The sequence below is a fragment of the Diabrotica undecimpunctata genome, chromosome 4, assembly GCF_040954645.1.
Source record: "Diabrotica undecimpunctata isolate CICGRU chromosome 4, icDiaUnde3, whole genome shotgun sequence".
NCBI classification, from domain to species: Eukaryota; Metazoa; Arthropoda; class Insecta; order Coleoptera; family Chrysomelidae; genus Diabrotica; species Diabrotica undecimpunctata.
Window position 1 is genome coordinate 54,155,964 of NC_092806.1, and position 24,650 is coordinate 54,180,613.

General features: G+C 32.6%; 1 protein-coding gene across 1 annotated transcript in view; it reads right to left on the bottom strand.

The window, feature by feature from the left end:
* The window catches only part of mspo (M-spondin), a 150,186-nt gene that overhangs the window by 75,821 nt on the left and 49,715 nt on the right, over window positions 1-24,650 (bottom strand). Inside the window, exons 3-4 of the mRNA XM_072528321.1 lie at window positions 22,779-22,883; window positions 5,751-5,930 (exon numbers count right to left, since the gene is read on the bottom strand). Coding sequence (XP_072384422.1) covers window positions 5,751-5,930; window positions 22,779-22,883 — 285 coding nt within the window. The remainder of the gene's footprint in view (window positions 1-5,750; window positions 5,931-22,778; window positions 22,884-24,650) is intronic.

The following is a 24,650-nucleotide window of genomic DNA, read 5'->3' on the forward strand; positions in this document are numbered from 1 at the left end:
TATTGATATCCGAAGTGTAGCAACAATAATTGGAAATGTCATGGGCATTAGGATCGGAACGTGAGGTAAGTCTAATTTCGGAAGGGCTAGTTTTTCTTGATAAGAAAAATTGATTGGAATATTGATAGTGGACAAGTGACAAAATATATTCGAAGAGTGAAAACCAAAAATGTAAGTAAGCACGCTAAAGAGATAATGCTAAGCACTACAGTACACTTACAACATGATTCAAGAAAGAACACGACTTAAAAGTACTTGTAAACATTAAAAAAAAACTCTTCATTTCCCTCACAAGTTAGTGTCATTTATACTTGCTTTGATATTTTTTTATCGAAAGCCGAAATGCAAAAATACTTCCTTCTACTAGGCGAGTAAATTACCTTGTTTATTTAAAAATTAGTAAGTTTTTATATATATTTCCATATAGCTGGTGCTGAACTCCGTCAGGGTCAGTCTATCATTTCACTAGTAAAACCAACACTGTACGAAAGCTAAATTACATAAACCAATAAGACATTACTGTAACTATTATTGGCTATTTATTAGTTGTTATTAAGTCCAAACTTTCAGTTAAAATGAAATTTTGGGATATATCAGTTATAACGTCTGTCTATAAATATAGCCAGAGACTCACTTAAATTACTAAGTAAGCTGTACATAAAAGGTGGTGGATGAAGGAATTAAATAATATTCATTAAATTTGTTGTTAATTAAAAATTTCAATTAGTACCTGTCCTTTTTGTTTCAGCATAATAGGATACCTCGGATGGTACATGTTAATACTTTCATTTCTTTTTCATAAGTCGTTACATTTTACGGTCTCTGTAGGGCTTGCAAATTGGCCGATTCCTTCTATAAGTGTCAAGCGGTCATTTTCCGCCATAGCCTGCTAGCTAGCCTTTAATTTTGTTATATGTTAAATTCATATTTCACATTTTTTTTTCATTGCTTATTTCGATCAAATCTCTTTCTTTATTAGAAATATTAGGTTTATCAGTGTATTAAGTAAGATACATTTTATAGTTTACCATATTGCTGCATGAAGTCCCACCTCGTTTCTTTTTTGTTACAATAGTAGGCATCTGGGATGAGTGAATTTACCTTATGAAAGCCTCATGAGAGCCTCACTGGATAAGTCGGGATAATAATTAAATAGAAAATTATAGAAAAAATGTAAATAGGACACTTCTTTCTGAACGGGTATGATAAATTATTGTACGTAAAAGTTTTAGTGAGCTACAAAAATAAAATTGGTTAAAATACACATACAACGTATATATTATCATAAAGGATTCAGCAATATCTCTCGATATAAGTAACAGGCGCCTGGTGCTTTATATGTTAAATATTGATTTTTCATGTGAAATATCTGCGAAACCCGCAACTATTGTGTGTAAAAGTTCTGAACTCTTTATAAGCCAACAAACTTGTGCCTTATCTCTAATATTTGTCACTGACGCGATACCAACATCTGGCGCTTGTCCCCCGGAAAAACAAACAGCACCCTGTAACCGATTTATCACGGCTTTTATGATCTAACCTGAAAGGAGCAAACTGAGGGAGAGGGCTTGTTTATCTTTCCTTAACAGACTTATTACTTGCGTCGGGGTCTCGAATAAAGCCGTTTTCCGCTTTTCCGAAAGGAAAACCGAAAGCACAAGAAAATCCAATATGCGTTATTTTGTTCGATGTTAGCTACTCACCTTAATGAAGTAAATCGTGGTAATAAAGAAGGCAGATGGCGTGGTACGGCGGAGGAGGGAAATTGGTAACGTGAGCGTGGTGTATGTTTACTTTTTGTGCAATATCGGATATCCTATTATGCTCTCTTGTAGTACTTTAACGATGTACCTATTTTAATTAAGGGGGGATTGTGATATAATTTATGTACACAGGAAAATATGATGTTCCAAACGATTTAGGAATCAACAGTTCGCTTATAAAATCTTTAAGCATGAAAGGAAGTCTTAAAATAAATATAAGAGAGGCATGTTATATGTACAATAATTATTTCTAAGGTTTGACAATATTTGTGCCCTTCCATGTCAAAGATGATGACGGTACACGGGTTGGAGTAAAGAGTTTTTCCCATTCGAGTGTGTTTTGAGTAAAGTAAATCGATCCGTGTCAGAGCTAAAAAATTTGGTTCGTCTGCAAGAATGATCTATAATTTGTAGCAGAGTGCTTTTTCCGCATTTTTTTATATTCCTTTTTCCTGCGTATTAAGTTAAATTATTGTTTTAAGATTTTTTACATAAGTAATGTTCTTTATGATTAGTTTGAATTTGTATTGAGCATGAGCTGTGTTAATTAAAAAAAATTAATAGACAGCTTTTCCTGTGTAAATAAAACGAATTTTTATAACACTGAATTTTTTAGTTTTGTGTGTGTACAGTCTTCATCGATTAAAACCCAGGCGTGATATTTCTCTAGAGAATAGTAATGATTTATCGTGCTTAAACGTTTAAGTTGACAAAAAACACCGTTCAAGAATTATTGAAGGTGGCAAAAAAAAAGGGAGAAAGCAATGCTTGGAATACATTCTACAAAGAACAAAACTACAAGACAGAATTAAAATGAAATACGACACTAAAATGGAAGTTGATACCCCATGGAGCTAAAAGAAGAAGGGACAGACCTCCAACTCGTTGGGGCGGCGAAATAAAGTGTTATGAATCATTTCGGCCTATCCCAGACTCATCAGACACTTGGGCTGAAACAAATTCAAACTCGGAAAGTCCAACGAATGTCCCCCAAAACTACAGGCGTAGTTAGCGTAAAGAGGCGTAACTGCGGCTGTAGTGAAGTTTTGGGAGACATTCGTTGGACTTTCCACCGAATGTCTCCCAACAGGATATATATATATATATATATATATATATATATATATATATATATATATATATATATATATATATATATATATATATATATATATATATATATGCCTTATAATAGTATAAAAAAATACAATAGGAGCAGAAAGTAATAAAAAATAAAAGAAATTCACATATATAGATAAAACAGCTTGAAAAGTGTTTATGACACCTATAAAAATAAAACAAATATCGCTTTGTCCCTGTTCTGACAATTAAGAAACTGCGCAGCAAAAATTTGATCCCTTTACTAAATAACTATTTTTCTGAACTTATCAAAACAAAACAAACTTTATAAATGTTACTTATTTACAGTTCCGTTATAAAAACTTCTCTCTCTCTCTCTCTCTAAGATTTTTTGGAAAATTACCTGGGTTCAGTTGTCGATTCTCTAGCTAACCTCCTTCCCAACCTAATCTCCTAATTAAAACTCTTATACCTTCTGAATTTTAAATTCTTCCGATGCAATAATAAATTTTGTTGTACTTACAAATGCTGTTGCCATCAAATGCTTCACTTCTCTCGATCAGCACACAGAGAAATCACCACTGCTTCGACTTTCTTTAAACGTTTTCGAAAAACAAAATTGCTTTCTTTTTGAATACAACCTAATCCTTTTCATCGTTAAAAAAACCTGTCTAGCATGCAAAACTATTTCTACTCTCGATGTTAATTTTTTGACGACCAGGAATGGTTAACCCTCCACTTTACTTTCAAAAACACACCAAACATACCACTTTTCCCTATCTCTTTCGCCAATCATATCTAAGTATTTTCAAACACACAAATTAAGTTTTAAATTTTTATGAAATGCATCACGTTTATACCTGCTTGCTTTTCCGATAATACTCAACTAAACACACTTTGTTTATATGTATTAAAATTATCTCCAATGGGTTTGGAAACAATGGGGTTAGTCGGTTTTGGATATTTCAAACATTTGTAATAACCCGAATTTTTCTTTGAATCTTTGAAACAAAGACATTTTCTATTCATACATAATTTCTACCTAATATCTTTAATCTAGTAGAAGAACGAAGAAAAATTAGAAACAATGCTTCAAATCTAACAGAAACTGAAATCAAGATAGCAAATGTAAACAGATAAATCAGTAAACAGATAATCATATTAAAGAAATATGCAAACAACTACAAGAACAGGTAGACCGTCAAGAATCTAGAGGACTGTTCATCTAGGGGGAGCCAAATTAAAATACTTAACTAAAGAGTTCAAACCACAAACGCAGATAACTAAAGATAACTTGGAAACGATCATCACCAATCCAGAGGGCATAGCAGCGACATGGAAATTGTAAAATGTTGTTTCATAGTGACCATGAAGACGTGAATCCAGAAGAAATAAATGACGAAAAGGAACCACATATTTTAAAATCGGAAATAGAAAACGCAATAAAAAAAATAAAAACTGGAAAATCTCAAGGAGAAGACGGAAGCACTTAAAGAAATGGGAGACATAGGAGTTGAAGTAATGTTCAAACTGTGTAATGAAATCTGGAACACAGGACAATGGCCAGATGATTGGTGTAAGCTCACTTTCATACCCATTTATAAGAAAGGCTCACCAACTGACTGTAATAACTACCGCACTATAGCCCTGATCTCCTACGTAAGTAGAGAGATTAAAATGAATACTTCTACCACAGATCCCACAAGAACAAACAATGTTGATTTGTCCCTGGAAGAGGCACACGAGAACAAATTCTCAATCTCAGACAAATTATAGAAAAATCTAGAGAATTTAATCTAGAAACATATTTGTGCTTCGTCGACTACTCGAAAGCGTTCGATAATGTAAAGTGGCATAAAATGTGGGGAATACTGAGAGAAATGAGTACCCCTGAACATCTAATATACCTACTGCAACAACTGTATATCAACAACACAGCAAACATAAGAATCAACAACATGTACTCCGATGATTTTACACTAAGAGCGAGTGTTCGTCAAGGATGTATTATCTCTCTTACGTAATTCAATATATATATAGCGAACACATCATGCGCATTGTATTCGATGTATGGCAAGGAGGAATATAAGTCGAAGACTGAAAAATCAGCAATCTCCGCTATGCTGACGACACTTTAGTACTAGCATTATCAACAAATAACCTTGAGTACATCATGAACAGACTAGATATTATTAGTCGTGAATATGGACTTAAAATTAATGGACACAACTCGACATCAATACTAGGTTTACCACAATCATCGACCAAAATATATTGAGGAACTTTGGATAAATTACCAGAAGAATGGAAGGCATGAAGAAGTTGGTGGTTGAAGGGAAGGTAGATGGTAAAAGAACCCGAGGAAGATCGCCACTCCGATGGTCAGACCAAATACAGTGCGCAACCGGTTACTTTCTATCTGAGGCAGCACACCGCGCCCAGGAGAGAGAAGAATGGATAGCAACCATTCGTCAAATACCATAACGTCACCACATCCTTACGAAGGATAAAGGATAGAGGAGGAGGATCTTAAATCTATTATCTATTACAATCTAACCTTTTTTCAGTGAATTTGTTTACACACAAATTTTCACCATAAATTTCTTTTTAATATTCACTGATAATACATGCTTATATCTAGAAATAACAGTCTTTGTCAATTTTTCTCTTCTCTGTATTTTAAAACCTCATGTATATTTCCAAATCATAACAATTATATATATATATATATATATATATATATATATATATATATATATATATCTATATATATATATATATATATATATATATATCTATATATATATGTATATATATATATATATATATATATATATATATATATATATATATATATATATATATATATTAATTAACTGAGTATCATCTGTTAATATATTAACTTACTTTTATAAACTGGAACGTTCCTATGGGAGGCAATCTTTTTACGTAAGGATAAAAGAACGATCCTGCTGGGTGGGCCGGATAGTGAGCAGTAATTCGATAAATCTCTCCTTGAGGGTCGGTGGGCCAGTTCGGTGCTGTAAAGGTAAATCCATTGTCGGTACCGGCATCTATGGGGTCAACCTGAAATCAAATAAAATAGTGAATATACATGGATATTATATACTTTATATTATAATAGTTATATAATATTTTCAATCTTCAAATGGCAAGGAAATAGTTTAAAGTGTATAAAGTTGTTAATAAACCTTGTGTGTAAACACAAGGTTTATTTTTCAAGTGTTTTTGGCCTAATTTTGTCCACCTTTTTGTGAGGTATTCAACAGCACATGTTCAAGACCATGAAAAAATAACTGCTGTTATGTAGAACCCAATGGCCACCTGAAGATGAAATATCTAAATTCAACCACTTTTAACCACTACATTCTAATGCAATCCTGACCAGCTACTTGAAGACAACATTTGAAGCTATACATAAGTATCATTTAAAAATCTTTATGTAAAGCTTATAGACAAGGTTTGTTTTGTCTAATGTAGTTTAATATTAAAATTTTCAATTTTTGTGTAGGTATAATGTACAATAAATATGATTAATGTACAGAATAAATAAAAGGGGGCCTAATACACTACCTTAAGGAATTCCTGTATTACTATCCATTTCAGATAACAATTGGTCTTTAAATCGAACTTTCTGTTTGCAGTCTTGTAAATAATTTTTTAACAACGCAAATACTGTACCTCCTATACCATACTGTTTAACTTTAGAAATCATTATTGTCCTGTCAATGGTCTCAAAAGCTCTTTATAAATAAAGAAATACACCGACTACGTACTTATTTTTATCTAGATTACTCTTTATGTGACATAATGTAACTTGTAACGCTGATTCACAAGAGAATTGTTTTCGAAAACCTGATTGATTATTAATTCAAATTTTATTTTTTGTTACATGTTTTATTAATTGTTCATAAACAGCAATTTGTAATATTTTCTCTTTAGGAGGTAAAGCATTGATTGGTCGGAGTTCTTCAGCTTTGATAGTGTTGAGTATTTTTTGAATAGGGGTGATAGAACTTATTTTTACTACATCAGGAATTCTACCCGTAGTACGAGATGTATTAATTAAATTAGTATACTTAGATGAGACATGGATATTTGCAAAGGGTGGAATTAAAAGAATTTAATGAGACGACAGCATAAAATCAATAAAACACACAGATAGCTAAGGCAAAAGACAAATCATTCTTCATACAGCAGAAAAAGAAGGCATAGAAAACGCAGATTTGTTTTTTCTTTAAAATCAAAATCTGCTGATTACCATGAAAACATGAAGGCATATATGTTTGTTAAATGGCTTGAGGAGAAACTGTTACCTAGTCTGAGTGAACCATCAGATATAGTTTTAAACAGTCGTGTAACGTACCGAGTATAAAAAGTTGGTTAGGTAAAAATAATATCAATTTTCGGGAATACCCGAAATTTCCAATCAGAATTAGTGGAATTTTCGAAACGTAATGAAAAACCAACAGTTTATAATAGTTGACCAAATTGTATCAAGTTATGGACATCAAGTACTACGATTACCGCCGTATCACTGCCAGTTTAATCCCATCGAACACATCTGGAGTATATGTAAAACGTATTACGATAATGATGTTGGATGCATTGGATATAGTGACGATGCAGTTAGAGAAATGTGGCAAGAAGTTTTAAAAACTGCAACTCCAGAAATATGGGCCAAAACTGTAAATAAATTTGAAAAATTAACAGATGGTGAGTGATGGATCCATGAAAATAAAATTAGTGAAATTATACCAGTGCATACACATTTACATAATGATAGCGGTAGTGAATTTAGTGACGATGATGATCTATAAATTTAAATAATCAGTAAGTACTCTATTATAATGTTATTTACAAAATAATTGTACAGCAGGTTAACCATTATATTTATAAATTCATTATTAGCCAAATAAACAAGAACATTTAAAATTCCATTTGAATTTTTGCTCCTCATTTTATACAAATTAACTCTAACTGATAATACAGGCAAAAATATTCTAAACAAAGTAAGTAATTAAAGAGATTATGGAGAACTCCAGTGCAGTTTACCGAGCCTTTTACTACAACGAAAGGTTTTTTGCGAACTCCATTAATCTTTTAGAGATGTAAGTTGGTTGAATGTATTGTAGTTACCCATTGGCAGCCACCGCTTCTAATGAGTCGTTTAATGGTTACAGTGTGTATTAGTAGAAAATTGATTTATGTAAGTCATCATCATCATCATCATGCAACCTCTTGTCCACTGCTGGACATAGGTCTCTAGTATTTTTCGCTACTCTTCACGGTTTTGTGCTTGTAAGTGTAAGGGGATTATTAATTTAAATTACAGGTACGATTAAATAGGCATTACACTGGTTTAGTGCAGTAATTGTATTAAAGTATGTAAAATAATAATATTCACGGTGTAGCCGTGAAGGGAATATATTCAGTATTTTGTACGTTGCGTGTTTAATAAAACGCAGTAAACCTAATAACCTCTAAAATTACACACTTATGACAAAAGAATAGAAAAGAGAAGTATTTTTAAAGTGAGTAAAAACTTTTAATTCTTTGCTGAGCGCTTTCGGCTTAAAAAGCCCTCCTCAGAGCTATGATTAAGTTTTAAAAAGCACTACTAAAAAGCACTACTAGAGGGGAATCCTATCTGGTGAAAAAATCCATAATTTTTCCTTTTTTTAAGGTTAAAAAAACTTTCTGTAAAAAAACACATAAAAGACATTGAACTCCACAAAAAATACATTAAAAAATGTGTTTGTAGTATGAATGAAAGAACATTTGGTTGGAGTTGAACCGGCAGAAAGCTGTCGAGTCCAATGTTCTTTCTTTTATATGTTTTTTCGATGAAATTTTCTTTTTAACTTAAAAAAAAGGAAAAATTTCGGATTGTTCCAGCAAATGAGATCCCTATATAGTAGTGGAGCTTTTTAAAACTTGACCGTAGCTCTAAGGATGGCTTTGCAAGCCAAAAGTGCTCAGCAAGAAATTAAAAATTTTTACACACTTCAAAAATACTTTTGTTTTCCATTCTTTTATCTATTTTCTATCTTTTATCTATAACTTATAAATCATATAAAAAATACATAAATAAAGTAAACTATAAAGCGGTAACGATTAATTTTATTTGGGGTGCTAATTGGGGGGCGATTTTCACGATGTTTTACCGAAAAAAAGGAACTAACTTTATTTTGGACGTAACTCGTTGAAATATTCGATTTGGAATTTGACAAATAAGAATCTACTTTTTATGAGCTACAACTCTGCTTGGGCTGGGTTCTCAGACTTCATAAGTAGAGTATTTGTTTTTTTTTATAAGCTTATATATTTTTGTTAAGAAATTTTTTTTTTGATAACTACTTACTTTTTGAGTTATTTGTGAAAAACCGTCTGACACGTGGTTTTTATTTTGAAAAATAAACATTTTCACTCGCAAATTACTCAAAAAGTATTAACTTAGTGAAAGAACTCGTCAGAGTGAAAGAATTAGTCAATTTATCCATTTTTGGACCCTCTTTTAACGTATATTTTTTATCTCCGAGAAGGGATGGCCTTCATCGCCCAAGTAAAAGCAACCCTGAGTTTAAGTCCAAAAGTAAAGTGAAGGGCAAGAGAAACCTAAATTCAAATTTTCAAGCAAATTCATTGTGACAAGAAAAATTACACTCCAAAACGGTCACTTACTGGAGTATAGGTATATGGGTGAATTTGCTGTATAAATGTCTAATAAAATGAGTTTAATGTAAAAATAATAGTGCCTCACCGATAATTTTACTCATGAGCCGCCACTGGTCTAAGGTATTTTAAAATGGAGTATTAAAGTGAACCCACATTAATGAGTGATTTTAATATAGCCTATTTCATTTTTTTTAAACCTCAATTAAAAAAATACGTACTATCAATTTAAATTAAATATACATAAGATGCATACCAATAGTGACTTTTCCACATTTTTCGGATGACCCATTCAAAAGTCACGCTAGAAAATACGAAAAAAATTAACTGAGTCACCCCGTTCTACGGTATGTGTTCTTTATTTTCCGTCTGTAGAAAATTGTATTGTTTTTTTTTTCATTATATTGTTTCCAATTTACCTCATTTTTCGTATATCAAAATAGTCATACATTTTGTATCTATCCAGTTCATTAAGAAGATTTTGGAGAGCTCCTAATATAAGCAGGGTTCGCGTATTCCATGTCGTAAACCTCAAATCGTGTTCCTTTTTCTTGTACAGTCGTCGTCATTTAATCAGTCCGGCTTTTCTCTCTTGAACTGAAAGATAACAATACGTATCAATAGATACATAGACGCTTTGAACGTGAAATCAAATCTTTTCTGTCTTTTTCATTTTATTCGGATCTACTCTGTATGAGTACAAGAAACAAATTCGTTAAGGATTTCTGCTTAGTTGAATAGACATGTCGTGGAATGCAAATTTTAGATTCCCCATGTCTCTATTAACATCTTTATCAACGTCTGGCCATGCCTTGCAATTTTTAGAAGGCTCCAGATTAAAGCAGAAATCTGAATTTGTTTCGAAACTATCTTTATAATCTTATCGATTTTTCTATCAGATGTCGCTATTGCGTCCATAACGAAGCCATTTTATTGTTGCTTCCTAATAAGACAGAGAAGATTATTTTTCACGTTAAGAACGGCTATGAATAACTATTCTGATGAGACTTATTAAGTCAAAATACGTATCAATAGATACATAGACGCTTTGAACGTGAAATCAAATCTTTTCTGTCTTTTTCATTTCATTTTTCATTTTTCATCATGTACATTTCTTTTACTTGTTCGGATTCTCAAAACTTTGTTAAAAACATTATGTCTTTGAACTTGTCTTCGTTAATAGCAATTAAGTTGAAGTATGATTGCATGGGTAGTTCAAATTCCGAAGGTGACAATTTATGCGACTTTTCAGCTTGAACGGAAGAACGGATGGGGTCCTCAAGTTTGCTACCATTATATGAATCTCGGTGAAATACAGTGCGAACATGACTATTAACACACATCACCTCTTTAATTTTTTGCATAGCAAAAGGAGCTTTTTTGACATATCTATCGTTAAAAAATTTAGTCCAACCCTTGATGAAACACTGAGATACTGAAATTACATTAAATGGGGCAGGCTTTGTGCGAGAAGCTATAATATTTTCCTCCCAATCAGCAGGCGTTTCCATTCTTTTTTTAAGATTAATAAGGCCCATGTTTTTATCCCACTCAAGGTACGAATGGCCTCTAACGGGATATGTTATTGTAATGGATTGAAGACGTTTTACTACTGATACCATGTAATGAATAAACCTTCCACTGTATAGTTTTGTTTTGTCCACCTGCTCCGTCACAGAAAATGTGTAGATGTTGAACAATTGGAGACAAATGATGCATAATAAAATCGAGAAGAAACGAACACACTTCATCTAATCCCTTTTTAGCAAGAAACTCTGAATATGTATAAAAATAAGAATCAGCGTTTGATAACGCATGGATGATAAGAGAGTAAATCGAGAGCTGTCGGCGATAACATACATCATTGGTGGAGATATTCGGCAAGGAAACATTTTTTTGGAAGTCCATAGTTATAGCTTCATAATTCTTTTTTATTCGTACCATTCTTTTGTTATCCTTTTTCCTGTCATAAAACGCTTGAGCCTTACTCTCTAAGTGCTTTTAATTTGGTTATTTCAGTACGTCCACTTTTCTGGTCTCTTTCAGCTGCTTTCATTTTTGCAGTAATCGAAACTAATGTTATATTTTTGTCTAAAAATTTCTCTGTAACTTTGATAAGAAATTTTAACTTCCGGATATTTTTCTTTAAACGGAGAAAACATTTTCATTATATTTAAAGTTTCAGGCAAGTAGGTTTTACAACACATCAAGCGTTTGCATTTGCAGAATTCACCAAACTCATGTGACTGAAGCTTCATTTTTTTCATGACTTTGTATAACCTGCTTATTTTCACTCTCTTTTTAGTGGATATGTTTCCACTATCTGCCATAATTGTTTTAAATAAATTAACTAACCAAACCGAACTGCACAAGCACGTGGTTATAACGATGTATTCACTACACTGACACGACCGTTTGCAAGACAAGGATGCCAATTACATTTCCTGGCGCTGCTGAGTGGACATTCAGTGTTTCAGCCGTTTACGCGCGGACATGCACGGTTTTCTACCGATATAGTATTTAAAAACTGTAAAACTCGTGACACGCTCTGTTTTCTTCCTTATTTGAAATGTCCAAATATAGATATTAAAAATCTCACTAGATGGCGTACTTAACTCAATTTTAGTTAATTTGTGGTTACCATTTGACATTCATGGTTTTCTCCCGAGACCCTTCATTAATGCTTTTGAAGAGGTATTTTCAAATGTAGTTGCGCAACAGAGATAAAGTGACGGACATTAGCAAATATTACTTTTGGGTTATTAATGATAAGAAAACAAGATTTGTTTATTAAGTAATTGTAGGAAAACCGGAACAGAACAATAAATATTGATAAATCTCTAGGTTATTGCTGCTTATTGAAACCAACCGATAAACTCCAATTATTTACTATTAACAAATCGGCTTATCTAAACTACATCCATTATTTTACTCCGTAAGATACATAATACTCCATTTAACAAAAAGGTCTTTAATATTTAATCCACAGCTACAATAACACAGCTTAAAAGGCGGGCCTAATTGAAATTTTCCTTAATCCCGGCCTTCGCCCATTAGCAATCAGACTGAAAATCGATAGCCGCCGTCTAACTGGTTGGAGACGGGTCCTGGTCTGTTGGACCGACCCGTGTAATCCGCCACTAATCCCCGGTTAATTCTTCGAGCAGGTGGACCCGATCGCCGCCCCGAAGCGATAAATGAATCTATATTGCTAGTCACAATTTATCTATGGTGTTTCTCTTTAATATTAAGGCTTTCTCAACCTCAACAACTAATGTTAGTATTAGTAATTAGAATAGTGCTGCTACATATACCGGAAACATAAAAATTGCCAAAAACGAAAAAAAAAACACTAAAAGTTGTTAAAAATTCTGAGGAAGGTATGAAAATCGATAAAAGAGTACTAGAATGAGTGCTGGACAAGTAAATTAATTTTAAGAGTATTGTTAGAAACATAACTAGAATAAAAAGTAAAAGTGGTAAAAGTAGACTATAGTCGAAATTCAATAGGATTGTCAGGTTATCGCTTAGAAATGATAGATCCTCGAGGGGTCCGAGATGAGAGATGCGTGTAGTTCAATGGTGGCGTGTATATCTTTAAAATAAGGAAAATAATAGAAAACTTGCACATAAAAATATTTTTACGTTAACGGTAAAATTGTTAATTTATGTTAAATATATTTTGTTAAAATGTTATGTAAAAATATTATATTCAAAATATTACGTCTTAACAATTAATTGTGTAAGCCAGATGTACACACAATATTTTTATTCATTTATATTATTTTTAGTTTAAGAAATATGTACTTGTTTATTTTACAACATCTCAAATGCTAAATTATACTTACTTACTTACACCGTCCTTTTGTACCTAACGGTGTCGAGGTGCTAAATTATATTATATTTTAAATCCAAAACTTTCTCCCTTATAATAATGAAATGTCACGAATATACTTCTGGTTCGTAATAATTTGTAATAAACAAAACGGGCGGACGTAATTTCGGCCGGAAAAAGAGCAGGTACTAAAAGCCGGTAGGTAAATTCGGCCGGAGGTTTTAAGTTGCTTCCTTATCTCATAGGTATTTTCGGCCGCAAATCAAATAAAATAACAGAATGCTTTATATTAAAATATTTCTTTATTTCAATAAAATTATTACATCAACTTATTTCTATAAATTAAGTAAACTATAAATTTTTAAAAAACGTTTTGATGTGATACAGATTTAACGAAATTAATTCTAGAAATATTGTCAGATCGAAGCATATTTACCATGTTTTCGATAAATTTTAGTTTGTTTTTTACTTGTTTGTCTTTAATTTTTGCTGGAATATTTAAATTTTTTATTTTTAAATATGCATCGATCTGACAATCTTTTAATTTTTCTATAAAAATAAATATAGAATGGTGACTTGAATAAAAACTAGAATTAAAGTGCGAATGGAATGATTCGCAGGCATTTGTGGTTCTTTTAATTGATGGGTTTTCATATGCCCATATATTTGGTGGAAAATGAGATTCTGGCGCTATGTAGTTTTCTAATAAATAGTCTGCGTATTTATCTATAAGTTTATGGTCCGGTTTGTATGACATGAGATCAAATATGAAACAATCTTCAACTTCAGAGGGGTCTAAATAAGTTAGCCCAAAAGTATGAGTAAGCCATTTGCTTTCCTCGCAGTTTTTATCTTTATACATTTGGGTTAACCCTAATGATTGTATTTTCCTATACCACGCCTGGTGCAAGTGGAATCTACAACCATTTAGTTTGGTTTTGGGAAAGACAACTTTTAATGCGTTATGAATTGCGATTTCAAAATCCACAAATACCTCCTTCGGTTCAAAAACAATATTATAAAGTTCAAAAATTTTAGATTTTACCAACAGAAAAAGTCTCATATATGTGTCACTGGTCTTATTGGGCAACAGACAATACAAAAGAGGAACATAATGCCCATTTTCCAGTCCATGGATGGTAAATAACTGATAAAAATATTTTGTACAATAAGAAAATGTGCCATCCATGTAAAAATCTTTCATTTTACATAAACTTATTATATTTGTATGGCAAGAAAAAACAATGATATTATCAGCTGTGCTGTTAATAAACAAAAAATTTTCACCTGTTGTGGTTTTCGGTCCATAACTATCGAGTACAGAATGTACATCGTGAATATCCTTAGGCAGGGCTGGTAAGAGCTTACGGCGGCTGTTGTACAAATTTCTTCTTATTAGACTGACATCTATCGATGACAAATTCTCTGGCAAATGATTTGAAAGAACGCTTTTAATAATTTTTGAAGGTTTCTCCGATATGTCTTCCTCAGCTTTGCGCTTGCATGAAGTCGTCACTATTTTTCTCTCCAACGTAGTTTCATCGGACTCGTGGTTGTGGATTAATTCACTTCTAGTAACTGTGTATTCCGCACCAACAGTGTACAGTTTGGCTAAACATCTTAAATTTTTCTTTATACACCTCCAACGTACTTCACCACTTTTTAATACGTCCTGTTTACAAAACTGAAACTTTTCTACAACTAGTAAGTCACAACCGCGTGAACTCTTAATTACTGAAACAGATGCCATCGTATACAAATAATATATTTTATGCTTTCTATCGACTAGTAGCTTCAAGATAAGTTATAATACTGACTAGCTATAATAATTTTATACCTGTTATTTGTGAATTTTATACATTTAAAGGAATAATCGTAAGTAGGTACAACATAGTTATTAGAATAAAGAGATAAGTAAATTAAAGGTATTTCCGACAGGTACACAGGATTAGGTATTTCCAAATAAATACACAATTATTATTTTACAGAAAATATGAAGCGTAATTACCAATATTTTAATCTCATCGTAAACATCAACCCCTCGGCCGAAATTACCCGTGTCATAAATGGTACCCCTTGATTTATGCAGGTAGGCCAAGGGATTACCGGCCGAAATTACGCCCGCCGAACAAAACCTATCATTTATAAATATCTTAAATTCATAACAAACAAGAAAGAAAATAACTTAAAAATATAAACGAAACTTTTAGTAGTAAACGTAAGAATAACTAATAACTATTGTATCGCCTTGCATTTACCCAATATAATATCTTCCACTGCTTTTTATAAAATTTTAAATGCTTTTTATAAAACTGTAGATGAATTGTCAGATTAACCTTTTGAAAAACCCTCGTTAGTCATAATATGCGTTTTAAACTAAACACGACGTAGCATTCAAATTGAGCAATTTCCAAGAACACAAATATAATACCTGGAAATTTTCAATTAAATACGATTAAAATGGAAATAATAGAATTCCCGAAATAACCTTGTTTTTTCTTTTGAACTTTTATTTACAATCAATTTCTACATGAGAGTTTTAAGTAAATGTGAATGAATTTGTAAATAGGTAATAATTTCGAAATAACTTAGTCGCTTTGTGATCGACTTTGAGATCGGTAGAATGTACAATATTTTTTTTTTTAATAAAATTCATATTAACATATAAATACCAACTTCTTTACAGAAAATAATAATTCTAGACCCAGCAACCTAATGTAAACTACAATTGTGAAAAACAAACTTGCCATAATAATAATATAGTTATTAGGTACATACCTTCTTAGACAATTATAACCAGGTAGGACGAAGGATCTCACAGGTAATCTCCGAATGTAGCAACAAAAAATCTCTAGAACTGTACCTATTAGTTATTATTTTAAAGAAATATTTTTATTCTGAATCACTTCCTGTTGTTAATTCACTATCACTACTGTCTTCTCCTGGAGTAATGATAATGGGCTCGATAAGAACATCAACACGCGTGTCTACGTCCCACATTTTATCTTCTTCTTTCTATGTATGTTTTATGCATGACTGCCAGTTGGAAGCGGTTATATTTTGTATGGCTTGGTCTAATAATAATTTGACATCTTTTAATTTAAAGGTTGTATTCTTTTGCGCTACCTCATTTTTTATTTGTGCCCATATTAGCTCGATGGGATTCAATTCACAATGATACGGTGGAGTTTGGAATACGGTGATGCTATGCTCGCGTGCCATTTCGTCTACTGCAAATCTGATGTATGAACTCTTATGTTCGCGCACTATATCAAGTAATTGAACCTTTATCATGGATTCATCAAAATCTATATTTTTATTATATAGATATATGTGTTATATCTGCCTTTCGAGATGCAAAAGTCGGTATTTTTTCCATACATCGGCTGTGATAAGGTGCATTGTCCATTATAATTACCGAACCAGGATCTACAAGTCAGTATAGACGAAAACCACTTTTCAAACACATACGAATTCATATCCTCGTGATAATCGCCCGTTTTGATTGAGGTAAACACATAACCATCTTGTAAAAAACCTGAATCACTTCAAATGTGCGTTATAATGAGACGTCTTCCTTTGGCCCAGGGTGCTTTTAAGCCGGTTGAAACTCCCTTAATGAAAGCCTGTCGCGCACTTTTAATATTCAAGTCTTGCGCTACTTTGGATTTCGTATGACCCTCATTCAACCACGTTTCGTCCGTATAATAATTTTTTTTACCAAGTCGTCTAAAATCACGAATTTTTTGCAAATATTTTCTCCGCCATATCACTAATTCGTCTCTCTCGATCAACAAACTTTTCCGATTTCTCTTCACATACCAAAAGTCCATTTCATGTAAAGTTCTTTGTTATACTCTCATGGATATTTTATTTAAAGTATCATCTGCGTCTGCATTAACTTCTCGTTGAATAGCCTTTAACGTGAACAGTTCGTTCCTAAAATAAAATCCATGAACTTTTCTTCCGATTATACTTTTCGTACTATCGTCCAATACAATTTTTGCACTTCCTTTATGGATTGGTTTTTGGATGGGTTTGTTACCTTGAATTATTCGGAAAACCGTATGAGCCGATACTTTCGTTAAATCTCCAGACAATGCCGCGAAGTCCTCTATAAGCATATCTGGATATCTTCTACGCAATCCCTCATAAACCGATTTTATCATTTGCTTTTCTCTCACAGACAATCACCTTTTTTTCTTTTGTTTATTAACAGATGTACTGCACGTTGGTTTTGATGCCATGTTGTTACCCGACGGTACGCTCATGAAATACTACCACCCACCTGATTTTAATGGTTTTTGTGGGTGAGTTTTCACAATGTTGCCGTATTGCATTAAGAATATTACTTTCGAAAAGAAATAACGGTGTCCGCCTGCCTCTCTATTGGCATTCAGGGTATACCTAAAAAGTCAGTTCTTGTAACGATTTTTAATGACCTTGATCAATATATTTTTAAGTTCTATTTTTCCATAATCTTGATGTCGCATTTTTATAATCACAGAATCGTATTGCTTCTCCAAATCTACGAATGTTAGGTAGACTCCTCATCCGAAATGTGTCGTTTTTTCTATTTTATCGATTTTATGGTATATTATCATCATTATTCTCTTTATCGATTGCCGATTCCTATGCGGGGTCGGCATCCCTTATTAAATTTCTTCATAAGTTACTATCTTGGGTTATATCAATATCAGAGCTCAGGGCTTTTTTGGTTTTCCACTTTTACTCATCCCGCGCACACGCAAACTAGCAATTCTTTGTATTGGATGATTTACTTTTTGATGTTGAAAATAACCAAACCAATCTATGATCTGTCATTTTGGCATCAGTTGTTGCCATTCCTAGACTTCTCCTAATATACTCATTCTTAATTTTATCCTTATTTGTCACTTCATTCATCGATTTAAGCATTCTCTTTTCGCCATATGCATTCGTTGTTCCTCTTTCTATTCAACTACCTTAAATTCAGCTCTGTAAATCATAGCTGGTCGTATGGCTGTTCTATAGAATTTTTCCTTAGGGTTCATTTGACTTTTTTTGTTACACAACATATCATCCGCTTCCCTCCTCTTCATCCATCCAACCTTAATTCTACTGCCTGCATCTCCATTTAGTTCATCCGGATTATCTTTCCAAGATAGAATTTTATGAATTAACGGCTCAATTACCTCAATACCTCGTTTGCCATTTATTGCCCGAGGACTTATTTGAGAGTGCTTCTTAGGAAGTTTGAATAAATTGGTAGTTTTTAAGATGTCATATGAATTGGTCTGGTCCATGGAACAGTTAGTGATGACAAAAAATTGAGCTAATTGCCGAAATGGTAGTAAACCCTACTTCTTCTGTAGCCCAAGTTGCGTCAATCTGTGAAATTAGTCGAAGGACAGTACACCGAGTGTTGGCTATAAACAAATTTCATCCAGCAAATTAAAAATTATGCGGCAACTTTCAGATGTTGACTCCGACGGAAGACTAGAATTCTATGAAAATAATATATCCAGTCAAATTAACCAACAGCCAGATGACATAAAAACAATTTGCTTTAGTGACGAAAGTACTTTTTCTCTCAATGAAAATATTAATACATACAAAATCCACAAGGAAAATAATTCCTGCAGCTGGCTGTATACCACGTATCACAAAAAAGAGGTTAATCTTTGTATATGGGTATATTTTATAAAAACCCTAAAAGGGTTACATTAAAAACACGAACGTTTTCGACACAACAGTTCCATCATCAGGTTAAAATACCTAAAATAAGTATAGACCATTTAATTAAAGTAAACGTGGTTTAAAATTTTGACTAAGGTTAAAAAAAGGCAAAATGATTATACTTACAGGTTACCATGCCTGAGCCACCAAAATATTTGGGTAAAAACCCTTTAAAATATATTGTGTTACCGAAGATAGTACATAATGTTGATAATATTATTTGATGTTTAGTATTTTAATTAAATTTTACTTCAGGTAACATACACCCATGCTTTAAGTGAGTTCCAGTGTCCGGAGAGTAAACCTCTTCAAACGGACTTCAGCTGGTAACTGATTGACAAGATACCCATGACCGGTGTCATGAAACAATATTAGTTAAACATAGGATTACTACAGCCAAAAGATTCAAAACTTGATGTTAAAATGATAACAGCAATCCAGATGTTGGGATTTAAAAGATTTTTTTAATTATTTAATATTGGATATAAAAGATGTAAAATTACTGATGTTGTTAAAGGTCATGTTTGAGAGGATGACGTATGCATTAGGCAGCTTATGTTACTCTTTGTCGTATGGAGTGTGGTCTAAAAAGTGTAATTTGTGACAAATTAGCTTAAATATATGGAATTGTCCTTTTATGTTGCTCACATCTAGGACAAGGAAAATCGAATAGAATATATTTGTAGCTAATGTAAGACTTCGTATTTAAATGAAAGTATCTGATACTGCTCGTATGGTAAAAAGGTTTAATGTGAGTGAGTCCAATAGATTGAGAAAAGGGATTAAAACAATCTTCCGGCTGAAGGAATTAAATTTAAAACATATGGAATTAATTTACAATTGAAAAGGATGAGCTCCTCAGAGACTTGATAAGAGTAAAAGTAAAGGAAATGACTAAAGAATAAAGGAGAGGGGGTTAAAGGAAAATAAATGAGTTAATCAACAAATTAGAGATAATAGAGGTCCTTCATGCTTAAAGCATCTAGCACCCTGAACAAAATATATTTTGATTGTATTAAAATCGGTACATAAAAGCCTGAAATTTTATTTATGAATGTGCTGTACTAAGTTGTTGACTAATAGAGTGGAGCAAAGGTTGATTAAGGGTTTTGGTAAAGTGGGAAGTAGTGAATTCTGATGAATTGTTGGGTTATGTTTAAAAGGTTACTGAGTTTAGAACTAATGAGTGGATGATAGATATATGAAATGACAGAGAACTAGCAAAAGAAAAAAGAATGGACAGGAATAAGATGTAAGCGTGAAGATTGTAAAAATGATGGAATAGTGAGGTATGATAGATATGATAGGTTATGAAGTTACAATAGGGGCGGAAAAATTTTGGAGGGAGGGTTGTGACAATAGTGTAAAGAGAATGGTTGTTTAAAAGCGACAATTGTTGAAAAGGATTAAGGTGTTGACGTTTATAGAGGAAGGTCAGATAAAGAAGATAAGGCGAATTTGAGAAGTGTGGGTTATGAGAAGAGTTGTCGGTGTAAGGGTTGAAAGTCACGGTTAAAAGAAACATGGCGATTAACGCAGTTGGGGCTTATTTGCTTTTCTTTGACTATTTCCAAGTCTTCATATAGATCTAAATTTAGAATTTTTTTTTTTTTTTGAGGTATATTATGTAACAAAGAGACGTCTTCTGGTATGTTATTATTAAAAAAAAATCACTTTTTAAGAAATTTCACTACTATAAGTACAAGCGTTCAAAACATACTAGGGGAAGGGGACTTTTGACTAGTACTCGTACTGTACTGCTTCTCCATTGGTCTGGCATTTGCCCCACATCCATAACTCTATTAAATAAACCTGTTAGTCAACTTGTTCCTGTCTCTCCCAATGCTGTCCACACTTCCTCAGGGATATCATCTGGTCCAACTACTGCTTTACCTTTTTTGTTTTTTAACTATTTGTATCACTTACCCGTTTGTTATTTTGGTGGTCACTGCTGCTATTGTCTCCGTTAACTTAACTGGATTTGTGTTTTTAATAAACTCTCAAAGTACTTTTTCCATTTCCTTGTCACATCCCTTTCGCAAAATTTTCTTTTCTTGGTATCAAGTTGATTGAGCTACTGCTACTTTCGCATATATAGAAAGCTGGAAGGCCAGATAATAGAAAAATTAATGAAGTTTAAATATCTAGGCACCACTCTGTCTAACTATGAAAATCTAGAAACAGAAGTGAAAAATCTAGTTAATAGAGCAAGCAAAGCTTCAGGTTGTTTAAATGAAACACTATGGAGAAAGTAAAATATTGGAGAAGAAGTGAAAGGCAGCACAGATGAAAACTCTTAGAAAAATTGATGGTAAGGCACTATGGAAAACATCAAGGTGTGGGTAAGAGACCGAAGAGTACAATGCAACTATCATATAAGCAAATTGCAACTAATAGAGTAGTAAAGACGGCGACAGACCGTTCCCCAATAGGAAGACGATCAGTAGGAACACCACGAAAACGATGAAACGACAACTTAGTAGAGGCACATTGAAAAACAGTCCGGCAGAGCTATGTCTACATAAAAAGAATAAGGAGAAGAATATTTTATCAGGCTGCATTCCAAATCCATGGACAAGCAACTAATCCATCACCAGGTTTATTTCACATTTTATGAAATATACAATCAATGGTGTAATACAGTCACCAGGCTTGACCCTCTACTAAATAATTATTAGATCTAATATCGTAGTAACATCGTCAACATTTCATCTCGCAACCCTACTACGAAAATAGCATTTCAAATTAAGTGTTTCATACTGAAATTTTTTTTAATAGTAAGGCCTTTAGCCATCTTTTTACCTTTGGGCCTTCAGCCATTCAATTTTTTTGGGATCTTCAGTAATTTTTTAAGAACTTCAGCCACCTTGTACAGGACATGCTGTAACATAGAGACAAGTCTACCTATTTATTAAATAAAATGTTTGTTTAAATTGTTGTGTTATGTTTTGATCTTCCTTGTCATTTTTCTTGCTATCACTGTTTTCTTAGGAACTACCACTGAGAACAGTTAGCCAGGGTAGAGCCCTCCATGATTATCTTTGTGGTGGTGAAGAGGAGATACTTAAGGTTGACCTCTTTACGATTCTAAGGTAATCGTGGATTTCAAAACGGTACCACCCAAGTATTTATTCCTTTATAACAGTAGATATTGACTTTGTTTTTAACCTCATGTTCAGTAGTATTCCTAGATATTTATTTAAAAATCTAAGATCTACTAACAAGTCTTAAAATTAAGTTATGTTTTAAATTGTTTAAGACCTAATTTTGTTCTCAAAGAATAATATTTCAATATTTTTTGGTATGAAAACATTTTTTAAATTAGTATCTTTAAATAACTTGATTAAGATATACATATTATTTTGCAAAAAGATAAAGAAATTTAATTCTTTTATTATCAGTTATAACATATAACATTTTAATTATTTATAAATATATATACTTTAGTAAATTTATTCTAATCTAATTATAAAGTTGGTTACGGTTTAGTACCTGCACTCCAAGAACTTCCAAATGTATCCTGGCAAATATTACAGTGTACCTACTCCCTTAACTAACTAAGTTTGTCTGTAAGTCTGCACACTTGGAGCATTTCAAGTAGGCTTGATCGAAAGTGGGTCAGAAGTCAACGAGCACGTCATGATGAGCTGAATTCACGACATATCTTAATAATAGTCACTACTCACCTCGATAGTGATGCTGTCCAGCCAATTCCCGTTGACGCAAAGGTCGAAGCCATCAATGCCGATGAACCAGTCCGGTGAGGGCACAATTCGGGACATCAGTGACACCTGCAAATTGCAATTAATTATATGTAATGTACTTTAACTAGAAAAATCTTAGAAGAGATTTTGTCTACACTATGACTAATAGTAAAAGAATTTGTTACGATATAATCAATTTATTTGGCAGAACACGTAAACTATTAGTAAATCTAGTACATAAACGCTTTAAATAATACGAGAAAGGATCTTAAGAGTTAAATATAATAAATTTTTATTAGTAAGGGTAACTGAAATTTTACACAGTTAAACTTTTGAAATGAAAATTTTTTTATCCCTATATAGAAACATAGTTGTTCTGTTCAATAATTAGTTGAATCGAAATCATCTATTTACTTGTGTTAGCAATTATCGATGTAATTCATTGAGCTATTTTTAACTTATGGAGCGCAAGCATACAAAGAATCTCAAAAAAATCAAATATAGGATAATAAAATATGAGAAATAACATAATAATATTTTATATTATAAATAATATAAAATAATAGAATAAAAATAGTAAAAATAGGCTGTAATGTAAAAGGGAGCCCCAATACAATTCGCAGGAAGACGTATAGCATTGTTAGAAAAACTGCAATTGAAATACTTGGAAAAACCTTTGCAAATAAGTTAGAAAATAAAAAGGCCTGGTCATAATCACAGGAAGATCAAGAAAAATAAACGGAAAAACAGGTTACCCTTATATTTCTCTAAAAATTACTCTAAAAAATAATTTTATAAGTAAATATAAGGAAACGACAAATTTATTGTACTGCTTTCCCTGTTGATTGCTTTTTAACACTTGGTGCTGAACAGAGCTGATTCTCAGCCCAAAATCTCAAAACTAGTATAGTGTATTGTACGGTGTATACTGTATAGATACCGCACTGTAAGACAATGCCTCATACGAGGTTCCGACGTAGCAGCAACCCTCTTCAAACCGCCTCATTACCCAAATCCCATACATGAAAATGACCAAAATTAACACCCTCTTGTAACGGGATTTAATCAAGCATCAGATCCAAGTAATCTTTTTTAATAACGTGACACACATTTGCGAAAATATATTATTTGTTTACGACATTAAATATATCGTTGTAACGAGGACACACTCTGACCTAGTGAAATTTGCAATGTAGTCGAAAGATTATTAAATAACGTGAGCAATTAACAAATAACAAACATATTATGATAACTAACTCACGTGTGTTAAATAGTTGGAAATCACGGGATTATTAGCATTATCATTATTGTTAAGAATGAAGAATCAAGAGAACGGTCTAAGTTAGTATTGTCAACGTCAACTGAGTACTATCTAATATTGTACTTTGATAACTAATAAACCAAATCATGAGTATCTAGTGTGTTTTAAATAAATGTACCGTACGATACAATAAGTGACCCTTTATTTATTGCACTCTGTTTGATTTTTTTCAGTACCTTTGACCCAAACAAATCCACATCTTTCGTTAGAGTTTTCATGGACTATGAAATTAAGTTTAGCGATGCACTCTCGAAGAGCATCAGGATCAACGGGAAAGGTTAAATTTCCCAAAATTTCCGTAATCCCAAAATCAAACAATTGATCCCCGTTTATTTAAAGTACTGCTCGAGATGTTAAAAAAGCGGAAATCTCAATACTAAATGCACCCAAAAGAATATCGTTTGTTCAAATGTGGATAACAATACAAATCGCTTGCTTGCTTTACAGAAAATGCTCCTACATGCCGAAATTGACAAGGAAATCACTGTGTATTTTTTCTATATTTCTTAAGTCTACCACTTGACCCGAAACAA